Source organism: Rhineura floridana, chromosome 18 (assembly GCF_030035675.1).
Source record: "Rhineura floridana isolate rRhiFlo1 chromosome 18, rRhiFlo1.hap2, whole genome shotgun sequence".
Taxonomy (NCBI): domain Eukaryota; kingdom Metazoa; phylum Chordata; class Lepidosauria; order Squamata; family Rhineuridae; genus Rhineura; species Rhineura floridana.
In genome coordinates, this window is record NC_084497.1 from 828,264 (window position 1) to 852,425 (window position 24,162).

Consider the following 24,162-nt stretch of genomic DNA (forward strand, 5'->3'; position numbering starts at 1 on the left):
GTCCACCACCACCCCCGGAAGTAATCCAGGTCTTCTTCAGGCAGGCATGGTCTTGCCACTTCTCAAAATGGCCGCATAGGATTCAAAGACCGGCTCTGACGCCATCCGCATTCAAGCACGGGCACTCCATTGCCCATGCCCAAAATGGTCGCCAGCTCACCTCCGACACGCACCTAATCAAGAGCAGCCCGCGTTCAAAATGGCCGCCGCCAGGCCTCCACCGCCCACGCTCGAAAGGCACCGCGCCGGGGGGGCAAATCGCGACGGGCGCTGGAGCTTCAGCCCGCCCCCGCCGCTTCGCTTCACCCAATGGGAGCCCCTAGCGCGACAGGGTGGGTGGGAGCGCCAGGACGCCAACGCGCGCATGACCAGAGCGACAGCCCCAGCCAGCCAATAGGGCTCCAGAGCCTTAAAGAGAGCCGAGGGCGGGGCCCGGCCGCGCCGCCATTTTGTGAGTCTATATAACACGTAGCCGTTGATCCTGCTCCTGCTATTCCGGCGCATCCGCTCCGCTTCCCTTCGGGCCGCCTTCCTGTGCCATGGACGGGTGAGCAGGAGAAGGAGGGAGCGGTGGGCTCGTTCGTCAGGAAAAATGATCTCAGAGGGCGGCTGAGGGACGGAGGGAAGGCAGCGGGGTGACCTGGCCGCGGGCGAGGGAGCGGAGGCAAGGCCGCCCGCGCCTTCCACTCTGCCGTGAAGGGAGATGCCGGATCGCGGGGGGGGCGGGACGGGACAGGGGTCGGCCGGGGGGTCCTGGGGGGCCGGTTCGCTCCTCGTGCCGTGCTAGAGAAGAGAAAAGGGCCCTTCCGCACGCGCCCCGCCCCCTTGCAAGAGATCTGCGCGCGCCCGCGCGGTCCTTTCTGCACGAAAGTTTTAACCGCCTCCGCTACCGGCGTGCGCGCCCTCGGCTGCGCGCGCGCTCCACTTCCCTCTTTCCGCGAACGTTCGGAGCTCCTGCGAGCGCGCGCGCGCGCGCTTCTCTCCCCCTCCCCAGCAACGTTCCATCTGCGCGCGCGGCTCCCTCTGTCCCCCCCTTCCCCCCCGTTCTAAAGTCGGGCGCTTCTGTGTCGGTGGCGTGCGCATGCGCTCTCCCCAGCTCGTCTTCTCGTTCCTCTTCGTTCCGCCTCCCCCTCTTTTGCCCCGCCCCTGGAAACTTCCCCTTCCGAGTGTTCGGTGCGGGCGCGTCGGCTGCCTCGTGCTAGTCTTGTAGCCACGCCCCTGTATCCTCACCCCCCCCCGCTATTCTCTTGTTCTCCTCTTCTGTTTCTTTCCCCTTCCTCCCTTTTTGGGGGGGCTGTATTATATCTTGCTTCTTAAGGATGCGAGGATCCTGCACATACTTAACTGGGGAGTAAGTCCTATGGAACTAGAATTGCCCTTGTAAGAGAAAAGGGGAAGGGCTTTTTGGGGAGGTGCGGGATATGCAATCCTGCACGTACAAGGGAGCAAGAATTGGGCCGGGGAAGTGAAGGCCCACAAGCAAATGGGGAAAAAGAAGGGGGAAGCGGTGTGCCTCTGAACGCCAGTTGCTGGAAACAGCAGGAGGGGAGAGCTGCTGCTGCTGCACTCAAAAGGGCCTCCTTGCAGGCTTTTCCCCGTCATGGGCATCTCGTTGGCCGCTGTGAGGGCAGGAGGCTGGCCTAGGTGGGCCCCTTACGGGCTCTGGTGTCCTTGTGGGAGTCTGTACAGTGTACGTGCCACACTATGAGTGATCTGGGTGACTTAAAGGAATAAAGAAAAGTAAACGTATAAAATGGCTCACGCCACACCCATTACTGTGTAGGAGGAGGACAATCGGGAAGTGGAAGAGAGGGACAAAGGAGGGGATGTGTGCGAAAGGACGGAAAAGGAAGTCTTGTGAGGTTGCTTCTTTAGTCACTGTTGTGCTTTCATAATGATCAGTCATTTGGATTATCCCCAATGCTGGTGCAGGGAAAATCTTCCTTACCCATCCACCTACCCTCCAAATGGTTCCATCACATTTGCGTTCTCGATACCAGCTTCCCCTTCTCTCAGTTACAGCTTTGGAGGATGGTGCCCTTCCTTCAGTTGCATTGTTTCAAATGGGTCACGGTACTTAACATCCTTGCTCCCCACAGTTAATTTCTCTGAAGCCTGTAATTTGTTATTTTTCTCTCCCTCTCCCCCCCTTTGTATCCTATCTAGAAATGAATTTTCTCCTCTGGGTGCCAGCTGACCTGTTTCTGAAACAAGCTGTCTCTGTGCAGGCCATTTCATGCAGAGGGACACCTTTTGCTTCAGTCTTTTAAGTGGACATTGGTGTGACAGTATCCTAAAACTATGTTCATTTCACCTTTTGTACCTGCGTAGCTGAGAACTTTAGACTCATTCCCTCACTTCAGGGCCCGTTGTCGGCATTCTTTCCTGGAAATCATGTACTGACCTTGTCAACTTTGTAAATAATCTATCTTCTCATGGCTCGGGTGGCAAGTATATTGCTATCTCCAGGCAACCTGGCTGTAGTACTTGACAACAAGGGCACGCTGGCTTGCAGAATCTCCTTAGTCTTTTTACTAGAACTCCAAAGTCCACCAGTAATGTCTCCAGGGCAGGGGAGGAATGTGCTCTTAAAATTAAGGGACAGTTGTTCCTTTGAGCACATAGGCAGCCTGATAATTTGTTTTCAGTACTGAGGCCAGTCCTGTCACACAAAAATCCACTCTTGTTTTTTTCTGCTAAGCTCTCTGATCATAGCAGCTTGCTTTTAAGTGGAAAGGGGCTTGTGGGGGAGCCTTTTTTATTCCTGTTGAGCAACTAAGAGTTTGAACCTAAGACTGCAAATCACCCAGCTTCCACCAGTGCAACCTGCTTTGTTTTCTGCCAACCTCTGGTTGAAAGCTTTGCTGTTCCAGCTGCCCAAATGTGAAGTCATTTGTGCCATGAAAGATCACTAACTTGTGGGGTCTGTTTGCAAAACTTTAAGTATCTTTTCCCCTTTTCATACTGGAAGGAGGGCTTCCCTTTCGTTTCCTTGCAGGTGACCCTTTTCATACTCCCATGTAAGCATCTTGCATATGGCCTTCCTTTTATTTATTTATTTATTAAATTTATATACCGCCCGACTAGCAATAGCTCTCTGGGCGGTGAACATAAAATAGCATAAAAATACAATGAATAACAAAATAATACTAAAATACAATCAACAATCCAATACAATAAACATTTTTAAAATTAAATCAGTGTAACTTAAAATGCTTCAGAGAATAGGAAGGTTTTGACCTGGCGCCAGAAGGAGAGCAGAGTCGGTGCCAGGCGTACTTCCTCGGGGAGACTGTTCCATAGTTCGGGGGCCACCACTGAGAAGGCCCTAGATCTTGTCATCACCCTCCGGGCCTCCCTGTGAGTTGGAACCCGGAGGAGGGCCTTCGTAGCAGAACGTAGTGCACGGGCCGGTTCATATCGGAAGAGGCGTTCCGCAAGGTATCGTGGTCCCGCACCGTATAAGGCTTTATAGGTTAATACCAACACTTTGAATCTAGCCCGGAAACATATTGGCAACCAGTGCAAGCTGGCCAGAACAGGTGTTATATGCTCGGACCGCTTGGTCCTTGTCAGCAATCTGGCCGCCGCATTTTGCACTAGTTGTAGCTTCCGAACTGTCTTCAAAGGTAGCCCTACGTAAAGCGCATTACAGTAATCCAAACGTGAGGTTACCAGAGCATGTACCACTGATGTAAGGTCCTCTTTACTCAAATAGGGACGTAGCTGGGCTACCAACCGAAGTTGGTAAAACGCATTCCTAACCACCGAGGCTACTTGAGCCTCAAGTGAGAGGGAAGAGTCTAAAAAGACTCCCAGACTACGAACCCGGTCCTTTAGGGGGAGTGTAACCCCGTCCAGGACAGGGTATATATCCACCATCCGATCAGAGAACCCGTCCACCAACAGCATCTCAGTCTTGTCTGGATTGAGCTTCAGTTTGTTAACTCTCATCCAGTCCATTGTTGAGGCCAGGCAACGGTTCAGCAAATCGACAGCCTCACCTGAAGAAGATGAAAAGGAGAAGTAGAGCTGCGTGTCATCAGCATACTGATGACAACGCACTCCAAAACTCCTGATGACCTCTCCCAACGGCTTCATGTAGATATTAAAAAGCAGGGGGGACAAAACTGACCCCTGCGGGACCCCATATTGGAGAGCCCGCGGTGTCGAGCAATGTTCCCCAAGCACTACCTTCTGGAGACGACCCGCCGAGTAGGAGCGGAACCACTGCCAAGCAGTACCTCCAACTCCCAACTCCGCGAGTCTCTCCAGAAGGATACCATGGTCGATGGTGTCAAAAGCCGCTGAGAGATCAAGGAGAATCAACAGAGTTACACTCCCTCTGTCTCTTTCCCGACATAGGTCATCGTACAGGGCGACCAAGGCTGTCTCAGTGCCAAAACCGGGCCTAAAACCCGATTGAAATGGATCTAGATAATCAGTTTCATCCAATAGCGCCTGGAGCTGGCCAGCAACCACCCGTTCCAAGACCTTGCCCAGGAATGGAACATTCGCCACTGGCCTGTAGCTGTTAAAATTGTCTGGGTCCAAGGAAGGCTTTTTCAGGAGTGGTCTCACCACTGCCTCTTTCAGACAGCCCGGGACCACTCCCTCTCGTAAAGAGGCATTTATCACTTCCTTGGCCCAGCTACCTGTTCCATTCCTGCTAGTTTTTATCAGCCAGGAGGGGCAAGGATCCAGTACCGAAGTGGTTGCACGTACCTGTCCAAGCACCTTGTCCACGTCCTCGAGTTGAACCAACTGAAGCTCATCCAACAAAACAGGACAAGACTGTGCTCCGGACATCTCACTAGGATCTACTGCTATAACTTGAGAGTCTAGGTCCCGGCGGATACATGAGATCTTATTCTGGAAGTGATCGGCAAACTGATTACAGCGGGCCTCCGATGATTCCACCGTGTCCGGAGGGTTTGAATGGAGAAGCCCCCGGACAACTCGAAAGAGCTCCACTGGGCGGCAAAGAGATGATTTAATAGTGGCAGCAAAATGATGTTTTTTAGCTGCCTTCACTGCTCCTACATAGAGCTTAGTCGAAGCACTAACCAGCGCATAATTGTATCCGTCGGGAGTTCGCCTCCATTTCCGCTCAAGCCGCCTCCTATCTTGCTTCATCGCTCTCAGCTCCGGAGTATACCATGGAGCTGTATGAGCTCTACACAGGAGAGGGCGTGCAGGAGGGATCGTGTTTACAGCCCGGGTCATCTCCGTATTCCACAGAGCGACCAGGGCTTCAGCAGGAGCGCTAGTCCTATCAGCCGGAAAATCCCCCAGAGCCCTTTGAAAACCTTCAGGATCCATTAGTCTCCGGGGGCGGACCATTTTAATAGGTCCCCCACCCTTGCAGAGGGAAGAGGTTACTGAAAGTCTAAACTTCAGCAAGCAGTGGTCTGTCCATGACAAAGGGAGTGTTGTAAGACTCCCCACATCCAGATCACTTTCCCCATGCTCAGTAGCAAAAACAAGGTCTAGAGTGTGCCCCGATACATGTGTTGGACCACTAACATATTGAGACAGCCCCATGGCTGTCATGGAAGCCATGAAGTCCTGAGCCGCGCCCGACAAAGTGGTCTCGGCATGAATGTTGAAATCCCCCAGTACTATTAGTCTGGGGGACCTCAACAATATATCCGAGACCACTTCCGCCAGCTCAGTTAGGGAAGCCATTGGGCAGCAAGGTGGGCGGTACACCAAAAGAATTCCCAGCCTGTCCCTCTGGCCCAACACAAGGTGCAAACACTCCAGGCCAGTAACTGAATGAACATGGTGCTTGGTGAGTGAGATGGAACTCTTATAGACGACAGCAACCCCACCTCCCCGACCTTCAGATCTACCATGATGCTGAACCAAGTACCCCGGTGGGCAGAGCTGAGAGAGACCAACTCCTCCCTGCTCACCCACCCAGGTCTCGGTTATACATGCCAGATCGGCTGCCTCATCCACAATCAAATCGTGGACGAGGGAGGTTTTATTATATACCGATCTGGCATTTAATAACAGCAACTGGAGATCTGAGAGTTGGCTGATAGGACTACCAACGACCTTGCGGGTGTGGGAAGGACCTTTTTGGAGGTTCCCAGAAAAGTGCCTGAGAGGGTAACAGATATTCAGTGGTGGCCCTTTGAATTTTGCACCTTCCCTGATGGGGAAGGGCTGTACTTCAGTGGTGGAGGAGAGGTCTCAAGTTCAGTCCCTGGCATCTCCAAGTAGTGCTGGGAGAAGCCCCTGCCTGAAATCCATAGATGGACCCATGGCTTGACTCAGTACAAGGCAGCATCCTATGTTTTTACTTTTCTTTGGTTTTGGGGGGGAAAGCTGCGCTTGTACTCCTGACCCTATCCTATTTGTCATTCTATGCTTTTCTGCAAATTGTTTTCTATGTAGTCTCACTGTTTCTATACCTGCTGCTTACTGTGAGTTTTCTACCTGTTCAGCGTATGCTAACTATACAGCCGTTTCACTTGCTGCTGTGGAGTGCCCATTTGCTCCTGTCACACAGACGCTCTCCTTTTTTCCCTTTCTCTGTGTTGAGAAATCTCTGGACCAATTTTTCTGTGCATTGCTAAAATGCTTGGTGGGAGCAGAGGGTTGCTGTTTTGCCACTTCCTTCCATGTACCAGGGGAAAAATGCTTCCTCCTGCGTTCTGCGTGAGAATCCAGGCTTCCCCTGCAGGCCTAGAGGGGTGGAGGTTTGATGCTGGGTGTGGAGAGTGATGTGTTCCTGGGAGGTGGCTCTGCTTTGCTCTGATTCACCTTTTGAAGGTGACCTTGAGGACAAAATGTAGAAGGCAAAGGGGGTGGCAGGATACTGTGTTTGTCTAGTGTTTAAGTGTTGTGATGTGCCACACACAATCTTTGCAGCCTTTAACAACAACCCTGTGTGGTAGGTCACTGTTTCTGCAACTGATGGAGGTATACGTTATCATCCTACATGAGAAATTGTGGAACAATAAGCTAGTCAGTATGTACAGTGTCCCAGCATCTTCCTAGTTGTATCCGATATTGATCCTACTCTGGGTAGAACTGCCCGAAATAGAGCCCTTTGCCTTCTGAAGTGGTGCTGCTCTGTTACCCCCCAAAACCTCAGCAGTGTTTGGTTTAGAGTCTGAACAAATGAACAAGCGCAGTCATATTCCTGCTTTAAGAAGCCCTGGACAGAGTTGGAAAGAGAAATTCCTGTGTGATTGGGTCAGCCTTGGTGCTCAGCACAGCAACTTTTCCTTTGTCAGGCAGTTGATTCTAATCTCTGTTCCCTGCTGATGGGGTAGATTTTTGTCCCCTCCCCAGTCCAGTAAAGTTTATAGGTGGTTGAAAACCTTTTTGCTTTTTAAACAGCTTCTCTTGGTTAATGCTACTTCATGTGTGTGGTTACCTGTGGCTTAAATTTGCAACTTAGGCATTTAAAGAAGTAGAAGTAATATCAGCTGAAAGCAACAATAAATATGTCTTAATAAATGTAACTAGGTTCAGGCTGTTAGCATATAAGCAGTAGTGCATCTCCATCTTATTTATAGATATATTTGTCTATTGTTATTTCTTTGAAAACATCAAAGCCATTTACAAGTTGGGAAACATCCGCCATACAATAAAAACATTAGGAATGCAATAGAAACAAAAGGTCAGCGTCCGTGAGCAACGCTGGATCCAGGAGCGCACTAAGCGGCGCAGCTCATCCTTCAGAGGGAGTTGCATGAGCTGTGCTCCTGATCCTGGAGCATGTTGCCTACCGCCCAGTAGAACACGTGGATGTGCCCAGGCAACAGTTCAGGACGTGGAGGTGACTTCTAATCCCCAGGCCTCAGATGACCTCTCCCAGCGGCTTCATGCAGGTCTTTGAAAAAGGAGGCTAGGGGATAAAATAGAGCCCTGAGGAACCCTTGAGGCCAACAACGACTTGGGGCCAATAATCTCCAGGGAACGTTCAGTAGAGCCTCCATAAAGCAGTCCCTTCAAGTCTTACACCAACCAAACATCCCTGAAGGTTCCCATGGTCAATATATCTAATGCTGCTAAGAGGTCCATCAGAATCAATAGGGAATTGCCCTGTCTGGTTCCATCTGCCACGGATTCAATCCCAAAACAGACTCTGGTTTGTAGGCAGTTTTCCACCTTTAAGAACTTACAAGTCCTGAACAACTGACTAGCACTGACAGATCTAATTTTGCAAAAGTAAGCAATACTGTACTTGGTGTCTTGTTGGGAGGCGAAATGTGGATTTTTTTGTGCTGGAAATCTTACAGAGTTTCCAGTTTGCTGACATTTTACTCTTCTGTCAGTTGCAGTGCTGAGCTTCAGTAAATGTTCCTGATAGCAAAGTGGCGGTGGCTGGGTGTTTCTGTAAGGACTGTTCTGTAACTGTGTTTGTTCTCTTTCTGGACCTGGCCCTTCCATAGGAAAGAACTTCTTCCGTTATTGTTTTATGGGACTTACTGCTGTGTCTCAGAGCAAGTGAAAGCCTGCATGAAGGCTGGGAGTCTTGAAGTTAAACTTGTATCTAGAAGTACTTTTTAAGTAGCTAATTACAATTTCTCCTTAGTTAGAATTATTAGTTATAATAATTCTTAGCTATTCTTGGGTTAGAATTACTTTAAAGTTATCGTCTCAAGTGAAGGTGCTTTGTATTTTGTTTTTAAATCCTTGTATGAGCCCTTGTTCAGAGAAGCAGGAAATGGGAGTCGTTGCTCACAGAATAATTTAAAGTTGTCTCAGGAGTTTCCTCCTGCAGATTAACAGGAGCAAAATGGCTTTCAGTTTCCCAGATCTGAGAAGTATATTTTTCTTTACCCCTTACACAGTTTACATGATGCAGAGGCAATGTTAAGCATCTCCTTGGTTGGGCTTCTCTGCTGATTCACAGATGGGTTTAATTAGCCCACTTGAGCTAGCAGTCAAGATCTCAACAAAACCCATCTGTCTCCGCGGGCAACTCGAAACACCAGTGGGATTGTAAAAAAAAATAAAAATCCTGTGTTCCCTCACTGAGCTTTTTTTAGTCATGGTCTGAAGCAGCAAAGACCACTAGCTTGTAGCTTTGTGGCAGCGGCTTCTGAATCAGACGTAACGCCGGCTGTGAACTGCTGGGGCTGACGGGTCAAAAGTTGGTTTTTGAGGAAGAAGCACTCTGGCGTTTGGGGCAAAAGAACGTGGTTCACTGACACTGCCGAAGAGCAATAATCTGTCCAAAGTGACCCAGAGGAGTAATAGAGTGAACGTATGTCACAAAACTTGTAGGTGTATGAAAGACGACTGGCGGTTGCCCCTGGGTTGGTTAGTGCAAATGGGCCCTTGAGAAGGAGATCGCAGCCTCTTTGCTCCTTCGTTTCTCTGCTGAGCTGAGCTAAATCATGGTTTGGCTTAATGTGTTGTCCAAACCCCAGACAAACCCATGAGTTGCCCTGTGGGTTGCAGCTTGCTGTTTGGGAGAGCTAAGCTACGAGCCTGGGTTTGGAAGACATGCTAAACCAGACCCTAACCTAGCAAAGTGGTTGTGATCTCCTTTCCAGGATGTTTGCACTAAGCTAGGCACTGAGGCATTGGTCAGAGCCAAAATGCTGTTTCCATGGCAGCTGGTGAGATGAGATGACAAGAGAATAGGGGTTTCTCCGCATTGTCCCAAGCTCTGACTCGGCCAAAAGGGACAGAGCAGCAACTGTGAGGCGGGGTTGCCACAATGGGCTCTCATTTCCTGGCCGTGTGTCCTTGCAGGCTATCTCTTTGCCTTCATGACGAACATTGATGCCTTCAGGAGCACTGTGTTGATGATGTTGGGCTGGGGAAAAGAGTGGGGGAACACAAGGATCTGTGGGACCAGTGTAGACCCCACTGCTTAGTGGGCACAACCTCTAGGGTCAGGGCTGGAGAGGCTTGTGAGTTAAAGAATGGCATTTTCCCCTGGATGGATGACATGGAAGGAGATGGACCTGAGCCCCGTAATCAGGCTTGATACCAGATTCTAGAAGAGTTATTATAAATAATCTCTTATTATAAATGATTTCTGTAGGAAATGACAGGTTTCATGATACCTTAAAGAGTAATTTGTTACGGCACACATCATCAAGAGCAAAGCCCTGTTTCTCGGAGCTCGACAGGATACTAAGAGTACCATTGAAACTCATCCTCTTCACAGTCATTAACTGAAAAGCATTTTCTTCTCTTCAAGCTGATTGGAGCGTGTGGGCATAAACTTTGCGCCGTGGCTTTTACAGACTGAGGTGTGGCTGCGTACAGCACCTCTGTCCTTTGACTTTGAAGTAGTCTGGAGTCCGGTTATGTCACATTCCTAGGAAGAGCGAGTGCTTACCTTGGTTGGTATGTGCTTTGCTGGTGGAAGAAACACAGCTTTCTATGCTCTGAATCCCCCCATCACTCTTCTAAGTACACACATTTCCTTTCCTTGCTAATAATTGCTTATTTCGCCTTTATTTTTATTCACACCTGCTGTCCTGGAAGTATTTGACAGGCAATCTAATTTTGTGACTTTTCCTTTTCTTACAGCATTGTCCAAGATATAACAGTTGGTACAAAGGTAGGCGTTTTCCTTTCATTGCTTCAGCAAATGTATGTCATGCTGTTAAACCATTGCATCCGTCAGAAACAATGCTATTTTTAAAAGCATTGGCTTTTTGTGACTTGAATTACCTTATGTGAGGCTTATGTAGTAGTTTCTACAAGGCTGCTGTGTTGGAGTTCTGACCCATAGGCTTTCAAACCACGTTTGGCCCAGAAGTTCTTTGGAGGACTGTCTTTAATAGCAGACAAGCTTCCTTGAACAAAAAAAGTTTGCCTGCCTGCTTCGCAGTCATGTGACTGCAGGGAAATGGCTTGATGCGTTTTAGGGCACATGTTTGAGTTCATGCAGAGTTATGGTGAGGCATTGCAGGAATGCACATAAACGGGTGGGCAGGCTTGAAGTGTACGTGATCTGCCGCCAATCAGAGTGCATGGTGCAAAGGGCAGACACGTAGCCAGAAAGATTCCAAGCCCAGGGGGTTGTTTTGAGTACCAAGACTGAACAGAGCTCAGCCTTCCCACAGAATGATCCACTTCTGGTTAACACCCCCCGCGAAAAAGCTTTCTTCATTTCAGCATTGTAATTTTTGGATGGGGAGGTGTCATTTTGTTGCCGTTGTTAAGCAATTGGGAATCAGAAATCCTTGCCAATCTTGTGCGAATCACACATCCACTGTAGCTCATGATCTACCTTTGTTGACTTAGAACAGTTCTTGAACGTAATCTGTGCAAGATGTTCTTGACACTTTGTAGAAAGCATGGCACTTGGAAACATTTTTTTAAAAAACATTACTATGTAAGTCCAGTGATGCATCTAGATAGATTTCTGTCTGAGAAAGAACTGATGCCTATTTCTAGGGGCACTCAAGCTTCCCTGATGCACATAACAACCCTGAGTTGAAAGGTTGGTTTGCAATTAAACAGTCGCATATATCTTGGGAGTACAATAAAACGTGACCATTTATTCTGCTAGTTTGGACCTTGAAATAAAGCACTGATGCTATACCTACAGGGAATGGCAGCGGTGTGAGCAGTGTTTGAAAGATAAAAGCTGAAACAGCAATCCTCAAGGAAAGTGGATGGATTATTTTAATGCGGGAAGTGTAGTAAAACTACAAAACTTTGTGACTGGCAGGAGCATAAAAATGGGTTTAAGGTACACCCCACTCCTAATTTAGCCGAGAGGTGTGGCAGCGTACTATTTAACAGGTTTTCCTGTTTTTTTCCTGTTTTAAAATTGAAACTTAAAAAAGAAAATTCTGCTCAGCCAGACTGCTGGTTTTAAATCCAGTTTAAATGGCATTAGAAAGCAAGAGTGCTGCTAAGGCCTGGCAAAATCCCCGTTGCTAAAATATTTGAGGCTTGTGCCTCAGTTTTCTCTGTCTTGGCCCATCACCAAGAAATGAGGGTATGGCTGTTCAAACATTTGCTGGGGGCTAACCTAACAATTAGAAATATTTTTGTAGTGCCATCCTTGCTGCTAATCCAGCTGAAATTGTACCTCATGGCAAGCCATTGACCCTTCAAGGTAAAAAGCCGTTCACCAGCTTGGCCTGAAGTTTGTACCAAAACTCCCCCTTGCCATAGCAAAGGAAAGAGACTGCAATGTCTGTACTGTAGCAGTGGCACAGGCTCTGTAATGTGCCTTATTGTCTTCTCTTTGCAAGCCCTGTTTAAGAGCAATTCGCTCCGCCTGGCTGGATAGACCTGGTTTTGTAGGGAAGCCAAGATCTTTGCCATGGGAACGGCAATTATGGCTTCAGGCCACAAGCCAAGAATGAGAGTGAAGAAATTCCAGCCCCGCAATTTACGGCTTCAGTTCAAAGGCTGCAACAAGCTGGTTCTTGGTGGGCCCCTGCTGTAGCAGACTTGACCTCATATGTGAGCCACATGTGCTGACACACAAAGGGATATTGACTCAGAAGACCTTTTTTGCCGTCTAAAAATATGGGAAATACGTAGGATATGCAGTTACCGTTGGCATGTATGTGAGATGTCCATCTGTTCTCCAAACGGCAAAACTTCCCCATTTTTGAATGTGAACAGATGACTGTCTAGACCTAACAGATGAAAATGAATTTTCCTAATGTCCATCTATCCTACCGTTTGGGGGAGAGTTCAGGTGGGAGAGCCTGGAGGTGGTAGACAAGAACGTACCTCCACAAATTGCAGGTGGAGTGGTGGTAAAATAAAGCAGTCCCCAGAAGTGGAAAGTTAGCACTTGCAGTCTGAGAAGTGGTCTGGAACTAGAGCTTTCCTTCACGCAACAGTCTGGCTTTCTATTTTGCAGTATGTATTTTATGGCAAGGGAGCAATTCAGACAATAACCCTCCCCTTCAGTCCGAACTGGTTCAGTCTGCTTGGCCATGTGGTTCTGCATTTCTAGATCTGGCCCCAAAGTACTGTGGCTTCCAGACAACCAGTCTTCCCTATGGTGTATTTTACCTTTGAATTCTGCTTCAATATGACATGTTGATCCTCTCAGCAATCTTGGTCGATGCATTATATGCAGCCAATACTAGAACAATTTAAGACAAGCAAACCGTGTACATTAATTTCATTTACATAAACTATAATCAATCAGTGCACTAAGAGAAATTTGTCACAGTATTCTCTAATACTCATCAAAATCGTTCTGTACCGTTATTGCAAATATATCACGTGTGTGTGAGTGGAGATACATTTTAACTGCCTATCGTCTTTTGGCCTTTTAAAAGTTCTGGAGATGAACAGTGAAGCTGCACAGAGTTGAGTCAACTGAAATCATCTGGGGGCATCATGTGGTCCCTTTGCCAACCCGGGACCACCCAGGTCTTTCAGGCTACAACTCCTGTCAGCCCCAGCCGGTGTGTGGCTGTGTCCGCTGTTTGCCGGAGGCTGATGGAAGCTGTAGTCTATAACATCTGGATGACACAAAGGTTAAGTAAAGGTTGCTTTTTTAAAACTATTTTACAGACTTGGAAGACCACAAGTCCCAAATCCCACATTAAATCCACTGGGCTGCAATGGTGGCGTCTTGCACTCAGTTTCTTGCACAGGAGCGCACTGAGTACAAGCTTACAGGCCTGGTTACATGAATTTGGTTGGCTACTCCTCTTTCCCTCGTTAATTCGCTGAGCTTCTTTAGGTTATCAAAACCGGTAGTAACTTAAATCTTCCTTGCTGTTGGGCAGGCGGGGTGGCTTTTTGAAATGGGCAGCCAGCTTGGATGGTGCCAGTTGACTTTGGCCCATACTAATAAGGTGAATTAGAAATACCGTATGTCATGAATGAAAAGCAGCCCTAATTTGGTGACGCTTTGCCTAAGGTGAGGCTGGAGTCATCAGTCCGGTGGGGCTTCTGACCTCTCTTAGGATACACTTTTTAAACATGCAGAAGTGCCACCAAGTGAATTAGGGACCTGCCTTGTGCTGAGCCAGACGGTTAGTCTGTCTTGCTTAGAATGAACTGTCGGCACTAACTGCTCGCCAGGACTTCAGATGGGGCGCTCTCTCTCAGCTCTACCTGGAGACTGGCCCTGTGACCTTTTGTACGCAAAGCAGGTGCTCTAACCACTGGGCTTTGGCCTGTCTGCTACAGACAAAGTCCTGTTGGTTCTGAACAAAGGGCTGATTCAAATAGCAGCGTAGGAATCTGGCTTATATCGATTTGGACCAGCAGTTCTCCAGATGTCAGTATGAGGATTGCAATCACATGCGTGATACAAAGAGAGAAATTGGTCTTGTCTGCTAAGAATTTGGGGGAAAATTACTATGCATCAGTGTCCATTGAAGAAGGCCCACCCCATCTATGAGCATGCCATAGAGTCTTCCCCTCAGGGCTAAGCATGTTCTGCTACTGTGTCTACAATTTTCAAGCAAGCGGCAGGCTTCCCTGCATACCCACTTCTTTGTTGTGGCTGATATTTGACCCATGTGCTTTATTTGGATTCCTGAACTTGGCTGGATGGCTATCCTCTTTTAAAGACTGGCTAGATTATTGAGAAGAGTAGCTAACAAAAAGAACCCTGGCATTTGCAACGAGACTTGTGTGTTTGTGCAACGTGGCCTAGCTCTTGTGGTACCATTAACATCAATATACCTGCCTACCTAGAGCAAACTAGTTTCAAATGTCATTCATAAGGCAAGAAGGCAAGGCTTCTTTATCGTCTCTGCAAGACTGGCATGTTGTACAAAACACAAGATGTGCTGTGAAATCAAAATGGTAATTCTAAAACTAATTTCATTGTTGCAGTTCAAAATGATAGGTGTGTTTACAGTCCTCCATAAAAATGAAACTTCTGTAGCAGAGGTTGGCAGCTGGGCAGTGCCAGAGAGCTATTGCTAGTCGGGCGGTATATAAGTTTAATAAATAATAATAATAAAGTACACAACTAACTTAAGTGGATTTACTCTTGAGTAGAGCTTAGGTGGCTACAACCCTTTGACTTGATTTAACCAGCGTAAAACATGAAAGGCTGTTAGCAAAACCTGGCTTGAGAATCCACCTTTCGCTGTAGCAACTGAACGAATGTTGCTTGTTGTAAGAAATGCTTTAAAATGGAGCCATGGCCTGCCTCATAATTGTAAATGCCGACGGCAGTTAGCTTGGGTGTGGAAAACCTATCGGACAAGTATGACTGCATATCTGAGCTCTGGGATCCTCAGCTGTTAATGACAATATCCGCACTCCTTGGATCCAGTCAAAGGGCAGGTTTACCTTATGGCTTTGTCTCCATAGTAGCTGGAAGGATTCTGGATGGGTCTTGGCTGGAGTTCAGAGTGAGACTTTTGCCTGTCTTTGCCTCTCTTCAGTCAAGGACAGAACTTTTTAATACAGGCAGATGTTAACTACCTCCTCTAGGATCCAGCACAAGAAATATTTTATACCTTTGTACCTTTACTGAGACACAGTTCTGCTGCTTGGAAAGAGGGCACCAGATGGCAGGAAGCTGGCCTAACTGCAGGGTGACCTTGGCAGCAGCAACCCAGTCGTTGAAATTAATGCCTCCTTGGGGGTCACTTCACAGTTGTGGCAAAGCGAACCCTTGCCCGCTGCCTTGTGGGCATTTGCGCCGTTCCTCCCTGATGCTCTTGCAATGTCTGTCTGTAGCATTTGTGCTTTGGGTTGTGTCCACGTAGTCACTGTAAAAGGTAAATGTGTGTAAAGCAGCAGCAAAAGGGCAGGCCGCTTGAGGGTAAGGAAACTATGTTGGCTGGCTACTTACGGGGGGCAAATGCTTGCTCCTTTGGGCCGGCTGAGTATTCTGGCTCAGCTGCCTTTCCTTCAAGGGGGCATGTTCAGCCACACAGTAAAATGGTGCTGATAGACTTCCAGGTGTATCTCAGTCGTGCGTCCTTGTCTTGACCGTGTCTGGGAAGGTATCCAGCATGGCAAGGAATCTTTGAGAAAAAGGTTTTGACCCTTGGTAGTGGGCACTACTGGGCTAGCTTTGCCCCTTGCTTGGTTCTCAGCGCGTCACTTCTGTGGATTCCATTTCATGTGGTTGCATGAAGAGGGTGGGTTAGAAATTGAAGCTCCCCCCACCCCTCCTCACTTTCCCCACCCTTCTGCTCCGTTTCTTTACCACTTCAGTTCTGGATTGTCCTCCTGTTCTTGCCGTACCTGTGTAGAATTTAGCCAAGTGCTGTCACAACTTACCTTTGTTTCCCTTTTCTGTTTCTCTTCCAGCGGGGATCTGACGAACTTTTCTCTACTTGTGTCACTAACGGACCCTTTATCATGAGCAGCAACTCTGCTTCTGCAGGTAACATTGCTAGCCCCACGAGTTTAGCACTTCCTTGAAGGGCCCAGTTGCCATGGAGGTTAGCTCTCTTTCCTCAGACACACTCCCACCCACCCCAACCTCTGAATGCTTATTCCAGTCAGCTTTGCAAGATGAGGCAGCAGCCTGCCCGTGAGGAGGGGGGTGCTACTGCTGTCTTGGATTTATGGGTTTCCACAGATTTGGGGACACACACACCCCACCTCAACCTCCAGAGTTCATACCTTGACTTATTCCCCCCCCCAGGGCATCTCACTATAGAGGTGCTTATGCTAGCAAAGTATCCTGCACAACTTAGAAAAGCAGGTAAGGGCAGAGGGCAGTTAACCAGCAGAAGATAAGATTGCAAGCATACATTTCAACACCCTAATATTTTGGCATTTAACAAGGGGTCTGTTTTCTGGGTCTGCTGTTTCAGGCATGCTGCTAGGATCACTACACAGGGTGCTTCTTGACAGCTGGGAACTGAATGATGCCTCTTTATTCGGGGGTGAGCTGGCTTTTGATCCTGGCCTTTTTCTGTTGGGGCCCTCACTGTTGTGCCTACAGTCACGATTGACTCAGAGCCCCCCTCTTAACAGTAACTTCCATGCAGTATTTGAATGTCAGATGGGTGTAGAGGAGTATTCAGTGACCTGTTGAACACTTTCCTGAGCGTTTTGCAGAACCAGTTAAGACTTGTTGCACTGGCAGTTGATAGCCAGCTGGTTAAACCACAAGGACTTGGTTTTTTAAAAAAACAAACACGCTTGCTTTCCTTTTATTGTGTTTGCACTTTCTAGCTCTGTGGCCCTGCGAATTTGAAAGTTTAGTGAAGTGGTTTAACTTTGTGGTTAACCATTATTTGGTACAGCATTGCAGGGGTGCAGCTCAGAAGCCCTTCTTGGCGTTCTGTGGGCTCTTATTAGGAGCCCAAATTCACCTTTGCAACTCCCAGGGCCTCAACATTGCTTGAAGTCCTGTTTCAGTGACCAAAACACCGTTGAGGGTGACAGCTTCAGAATACAGGCTGACCACACAGAGCCAGCTCAAAAGGCGGCATCCTTGTGGTCCGCCCTTCCATGCCACTGCTCTGATGTGTTGCATCACTCGTCATGTGGTTCATTCTTGGCGCTGGCTTGGGCTGGTGTGGAAAACACTCCATGCCGTTTGGAAGAAGCAGCTTGGGAAAAGAAGGCATGCTGTTTCGAGCAGGCTCCAAGCAGATCAGCCCCTAAGAAGACGGCTTGTCTCAAGTCTGTGGCAAGTAATCTGCATTGCTGGCAACTGGAAAGTAAATTCAGCCACAGCCCCCCTCCAGATCGTATCCTATCTCTGGGGTGTGGCATCCATTGCTGAGCATTTGGAAGGAGACAAGGTCACAGGGCAGGCTTGTTATGGGGTTAAAAAGTCAAATATGAAAACGTTTACAGTAGGGCCCCGCTTATATGGCGGGTTCTGTTCCGGACCTCCGCCATAAAGTGGAAAACACCGTAAAGCGGAACCCCATTGACTTTAATGGGCCGCGTCATGCGAAAATGGCGCAAAACATCGCAAAAACCCTTTAAAATGGAAAACGAAAGCCGCCGTATCAGCGGAACGCCGTAAAGCGGGGCCCTACTGTACAGAGTTGCCAACATTAAGGGCACATTTCTCAGGCTGCGCGTAGCCATCTTAAAAGGCACTACTGCACCAGTTATATTGCTTTTGTCAGTCATAAGCTACACTGGGGGAAAACACAAAAAACCCAGCCCTGGAGTTAGACGCATATAGGAGGTGGAGTTCTAGGAGTTGGAAACCTGTGTTTCAATTGGGGTTGGGGTAGGGCACCAAAGGGCATTGGGTTTGGTATAGTAGGCACCAGTCTCAGAGGGCATCTTCCTGTGCTCTTTCCAGGTGTTACCTTTGAGGAATAGATGTGGGGGGGGCTCCTCAGCTGGCTTTCAATGTGTGTGCTAAACTTCCTATGCTTGCCTGGCCTGGCCTGGTGGAGTAGTTGACCCTGTTAGGTTGCCACCATGATGGGCTGGTCCTAATGCAGACAGGCCTTGCTGGTGACCAAAGGAGGTGTACAACGGCTGTGCCCATGCTTGAGAGCAGGAGCTGTGACGTGACAACAGACCTTAATTTCCCAACCTCTCCTTCTAATGCAATAAGTGACGAAAGTGCCAGAAAGATAACCCTGTGGCTGTCGGGATCTCTTTTCCAGCCAATGGAAATGACAGCAAGAAATTCAAAGGTGACAGCAGAAGTGCAGGAATCCCATCACGAGTAATCCACATCCGCAAACTGCCCAGCGACGTCACAGAAGCTGAAGTTATTTCCTTGGGGCTTCCTTTTGGCAAGGTCACAAACCTACTAATGTTAAAAGGAAAGAATCAGGTATGTGTGTAATTTGTATCTAGACATGGAGCCTTTAACTTAGAAGCTGTTGTCTGTATCACAGCAATGTAGAGCTTGACCTACCGGGCCGTCAACATCACCTTTCAAATCAATAGCTTGATCTGCAGCTGCTTGGACAAGTAAAGCCGCTTTTGTAAATGGGGCATTTTTTTCATAAGCAGGCCTCCTAATGGGCCTATATCAACTTTAATATTGGAAACTCTTCCAAAAATAGATCAGCCAGTTGACATAAAAAGCCAGTTTCAAATGTGAGCAGCAAAGTGTTAGAAATAGAAGACAAATAGCCCACTTAGCACGTAACGCTAACCCTAACCATGGCTTTGCTCAAACAAGTTAGTGCGTGGTTTGCTAGAACAAAAATTGTGGCTGCACTGCTTCTCCCTCAGTCTTGTAGCTGTTTCTCTACCCCGATAAACCGCGAGTGGTAAACCAAGAACAAACCATGGTTGTAGCTCATGGTTTGTCTGAACCAAGACACATCGCAAGCACAGGTTTGATTGTAATGCTAAGCTAAACCATGGCTTAGTCCCAGTAGCGCAGCAGCAGCAGGTCCAAGGGAGAAGGCTATGAGTTGTGTTCGGGGAACCTGCACATTAACTTACCTGTGCTATGATTTGGCGGAGCATTAAGATGTGGATTGGGTTGATGAAGCAATAATAGCCTGGTAATCTGAGATACTCAAGATGGAGACTGCGTTGGTTATTTGGGGCTGCTGTCAAAGCACCCGCCTTGCATGTCTAATAATGTTCTTAGTTTAGTGGTTGGCATCTCTGGTTTGAAGCTCTTGGGTAATATGTCTCACCAGTGCCCAAATAACTGCAGTCACCACCACCGCCCCCTGTGTTCATTGTCCAAACCACCTAGAACAGCTTTTCCCAACTAGTGGGCCACCAGATGTTGTTGGACCACAACTCCATCAGCCTCAGCCAGCATTGCCAGTGGTCAGGAAAGATGGGAGTTGTGGTCCAACAACATCTGGAGGCCCACTGGTTGGGAAAGGCTGCCCTAGAAAATGGAGGCACTAAGGGCAAACGATAAATGAAGAAGCATTTACGTTGTTGGGCATGGAAGAGGGCAATTCATCAAGGAAAGAGCTGGTGGTGACATTGGGCTAGAGACAGCAGCTGGGCAAGGATATGAGAGCCACCCTTCTGTGCCTTTGCCCAGGTTTAATTCAGGCATGATTTGGCCATCACAGGCACAACAGGCTTGCCTGCTCCCCTCAGGGCAAGGGTTCTGATTCTGGCATGGAGGTGAAATCATAATGAATGGTAGCCATCCGCAGCAGATGGACCTTGCTTTGTTCTTTGTTGAAAACTTTGACCTGCCACCATCCTTGATTTTTTAAAAACATGAAATCAACAATTGACTGTCAACACTTAATTCAAGCCTAGTGTCTGGGTGACAGAAAAGAAGAAGCTGTGCTTGGACTGGGGTGCAAGGAAGGTGGTGCCCAACTTCCAAAGACTGAACCATAGTGGAATGGGAGGGCAGCTTTAGGGCTTTTAGCTACCTTAGCACCATGTAAACCTTATTATATAAGCCTGTCTTACATGCAAGCACCTAAGAAGAAAAGGTCTCTTGAAACATGCCAAGCCGTAGTCCAGATTGTGATTTGGTATCTAAAGGCCCTGTGTGTGAGAGAAGGAACGACTTTTCCACAAATTCACACACAGCCGTTGACATTGATGCGTGCCTTTTATGTGTCTCTGTCTCGCTAGGCTTTCATAGAAATGAACACAGAGGAAGCGGCTAACACCATGGTAAACTACTACACCACGGTCACTCCTGTCCTCCGGAGCCAGGCCATCTACATCCAGTTCTCCAACCACAAAGAGCTGAAGACTGACAACTCTCCGAATCAGGCGGTCAGTGGGGATGTCAAGCAGGGGCAGGGTGCTTGGCGGCCCTTCTTGATGCTGTTTGACTCCACGCTCCCATCAGCCCCGCAGCCAGCATGGCCATCAGACAGGGATGGTGGGGAGTTGTAGGCAGGCAGCATCTGGAGGGTTGCAGCTTACGGCCCCTAACACAGAATTCCCAGAATGCTCTTGTGTTCTCAGCTATGTGCCGTAATTTGCTGAGGAGGTAACCCAGCAATCGCAGTGTGAAAGAGGTGTATGTATTTTGTAGATAGCACAGTGAAGTAGTCACATGAGAGTCTTTTCATTTCGTGATGCCGGTTGACATTTTTGTCCAGTGATCAAAGCCCTCTCTGTTGCGTTATCCTTCCAACAACCCTGTCACTTACGTCAATATTAAACTGGTACCTGAATATGGAAAGATGGTGGCGAAGAGTTCTAGCCACCCAAGTTTTACTCAGCGTAGCTCATTGGAATCAATGAATCTAAACTGGTCATAGTCAATAGGTCTACTCTGAGTAAATTTAGGTGGCTAGAACCCGGAGCGTAAACAGAAGACTTGCTGATTTTTTTAAATGCCATGTTGCCTCCCAGAATGGTAAGAGGTGATAATACCTGTGAACATGCAGGTTTCATTCTGATGTTTCACCGCCTGCAGCATGGCATGCCTTTCATTTGTAGGTCATGGACACCATCTCTTGCAGTGAGCCGAATAGAATATATAATGATATGAAGTGATTCTGTATTCTGGTGTTTCCTGGACCGATGACTGTTGGAAGAGTTTACAGTTAGCATAGAGGAGGGATAGGGAAGCTGATGCCCTCCAGATGTCGCTGGACTCCAACTCCCATCATCCCTGACCATCTGCTGTGCTGGCTGCCGGAGTTGATGGGGGTTGGTCTCCAACAGCATCTGGAGGGCGCCAGGGTCTCCATCCCACTGTATAGAATGAATAATACCTCTTCTCTCTCTCTCTCTCATGGTGCTCCCCTCGTCCATCTTTTAAGCTAAAAAGGCCAGAGTTCCAAGGCCACCTGCACCTGTAGACCTTCCCCTGACAATGAAAGTGGCAGCTATTTGTCTTTCGGTGTCCCGTTTGAAAAAGTTTGCAAGGGGAAAAAGCTTGGTGCTGTAGTTGAACTAGTGTTGGCCTCTCTCTCTCTCTCTCTCTCTCTCTCTCTCTCCTGGCTTATTAATGTGCTGCAAATGTTTGGCTCCACAGCGCGCTCAGGCAGCCCTGCAAGCGGTGAACTCGGTGCAGTCTGGGAACCTGGCCTTGTCCGCCTCTGCCGCAGCCGTGGATGCCGGGATGGCGATGGCCGGGCAGAGCCCTGTCCTGAGGATCATTGTGGAAAACCTCTTCTACCCGGTCACCCTGGATGTCCTGCATCAGGTGAGAGACGGCCTCCAGGGTGGCTGCTGCTATCATCATCATAGCTGCAGTTGTTGTTGTTATATTTCTGTCCCACAAACATCTCAACAAAACAATTTGACAAGAAAAAGAAAAACATTCTGAAAGCCGTTGAAATGTTTTTAAACACAGTTGCAGTTAAAATCGGGTTGGGGGTGTTGTGTCCGGCGCAGTCTTTAATCAGCTCCTTCAGCTTCTCCGTTTTGGCTGCAGTTTGCTTGGTAAACAAGTTCATGCATCTGTGCAACGTTATCTGCACTTCCACTGTTAATATTCATGTCCCTCCTTTTCCTCTGAGAGGATCAAAGTAGTCTACATGAGGATGTACTTTTAAAAACCCTCCCTGCAATTTCATATGAAGTAGTTTTAGATGGCTGGTGGCCAAAAGATCGCCCATCGCTTTGCATCTGGCCACCTCTGACGACAGCTGTTTTGGACAACAGCTTCTTTGCTGATGGGAGTTGTAGTGCAAGCCAGCCAGAGGGCACCAGGTTGGCAAAGGCTGCTCTGTAGCCACGACACCAAACTGGCTCTTGGTTAAGATTTATTTCATTTCAGAATTGATAAACTGCTGTTGTTGTTGCTTATATGCAAAATCTCTCCCCTTCCTATTAGGCAAGAAAAGCCCCACCTCCCTTTCAGGCATCTCACTACTTTGTGAGGTCTTCTTTATGTTTTTTAAAAAAACCTCGCCAAACCCTCTGAGTGAAGTGCTTCCTGCCCTGGCTGCAGAGCCCAGGCTCAGCTGTTCAGTGCACTGAAGGGAATGCGGAGGGGGCGGGAGCACTTCCCTCCAGAAGCAGAAATCTCTGGGTCTCCTTGCATCGTGCCTCCGGCGCCATCTAGAGGTGCCTGTTTGAAACGGGGGTTTGGGAGCCCCTGGCGCTTTGGGGCTGCAGGATCTGCCTGCCCAGTGTGGCAAACTGAAGAGAAGCTGCCTGGTGTGGAATTCTTCTAGGAAAGGAATATGAACTGCCGTGGGCGAATTGTCATATTTCCTTTCAAAACAGGGAATTGTGCTGGAAAGTTGTCTCCACAGAGCAGATCTAAACCCACCCCCACCTCTGTCGGTTGCAGCCTTCAAAATGACTTCATTGGACTCTTTTGTTTTGTGCCTGTGCAGATTTTCTCCAAGTTTGGCACAGTGTTGAAAATAATCACCTTCACAAAGAACAACCAGTTCCAGGCCCTCTTGCAGTATGCAGACCCTATGAGTGCCCAACATGCCAAGCTGGTGAGTCTCCCCCTGGGCAGTCCCTTCCTGCCTTGAGTCACCTGTAAGGTCAGGGTGGAGGGGTTGTTTCAGGACCTGATGGAAGTGTTTTGCAAGAGGTAAATCTGCGCAGGCAGAAGTGGAATGAAGCACACTTGGACATGAATGCCGTACGCATCATTTTAGACACTGGGTCTGCTCAAAGAAGAATAAACTAGCAGGTGGAACGGTTACGAGTCCTGACAAGTTGGTTCGTTTCAACCCAGTCCAGGCATCATGTTACAACGAGGGTTTGCAAAGCTAAGCTTTGGTTTATTGCATGGTCAGAATTGGCAATTTAAAAAAAGAAGAAGAAGATAATAAGGGGGTGAGTTCTACATACCCAGAAGTTTATCAGTTGTAAATTAAAGAGTTCTTTTTTAATATAAGAATAGGAAATCTGTTTGACAGAACCTGCAAGCTTACAGAATGCTGGTGGCAGTGAAGTTGCAGAGGGGAGGGAGAGATGGATCCAAATAAGGCAGACGGCGGCCCTTTCCAAACTGTCCTTTTCAAGCACTATGATACCACTTTAAACCAAAGGATCCAGTCATCTGTGGCTCGCGAAGGACGCTGAGAGAGTTGTTGGGAAACCCCCTCCCAGAGCTACAGTTACCTGGAAGAGGAATTGATGCTTATTAAAACCACTCTGGGGATTGTAGTTCTGTAAATTGCATGCGCGCTAGGCAGGTGTGGGGTGTGGTCATTTGGCCATGACGAGTGCTCTTTGCATCTCCCCCCCGGCAGTCTCTTGACGGGCAGAACATTTACAATGCCTGCTGCACGCTCCGCATTGACTTCTCCAAGCTCACCAGCCTCAACGTGAAATACAACAACGACAAGAGCAGAGACTATACCCGGCCAGACTTGCCTTCTGGAGACAGCCAGCCCTCTCTTGACCAGACCATGGCAGCTGCTTTTGGTAAGGGGGGGGTGGAGCGTGTCCTGTGAGCTGAGAAGA

At 48.2% G+C, this 24,162-nt stretch overlaps 1 protein-coding gene across 5 annotated transcripts in view; it reads left to right on the plus strand.

The window, feature by feature from the left end:
- The first annotated feature begins 438 nt into the window (after positions 1 to 438).
- The window catches only part of PTBP1 (polypyrimidine tract binding protein 1), a 39,844-nt gene continuing 16,120 nt past the window's right edge, over positions 439 to 24,162 (plus strand). The window contains exons 1-9 of one of the 5 annotated variants that reach the window (XM_061601963.1): positions 439 to 547; positions 10,516 to 10,546; positions 16,201 to 16,276; positions 16,713 to 16,784; positions 18,483 to 18,655; positions 20,398 to 20,544; positions 21,761 to 21,931; positions 23,073 to 23,183; positions 23,949 to 24,123. In XM_061601963.1, coding sequence (XP_061457947.1) covers positions 540 to 547; positions 10,516 to 10,546; positions 16,201 to 16,276; positions 16,713 to 16,784; positions 18,483 to 18,655; positions 20,398 to 20,544; positions 21,761 to 21,931; positions 23,073 to 23,183; positions 23,949 to 24,123 — 964 coding nt within the window. In that variant the 5' untranslated portion in view covers positions 439 to 539. The remainder of the gene's footprint in view (positions 548 to 10,515; positions 10,547 to 16,200; positions 16,277 to 16,712; positions 16,785 to 18,482; positions 18,656 to 20,397; positions 20,545 to 21,760; positions 21,932 to 23,072; positions 23,184 to 23,948; positions 24,124 to 24,162) is intronic. The other 4 variants (XM_061601964.1, XM_061601965.1, XM_061601966.1 and 1 more) reach the window with 4 other exon arrangements.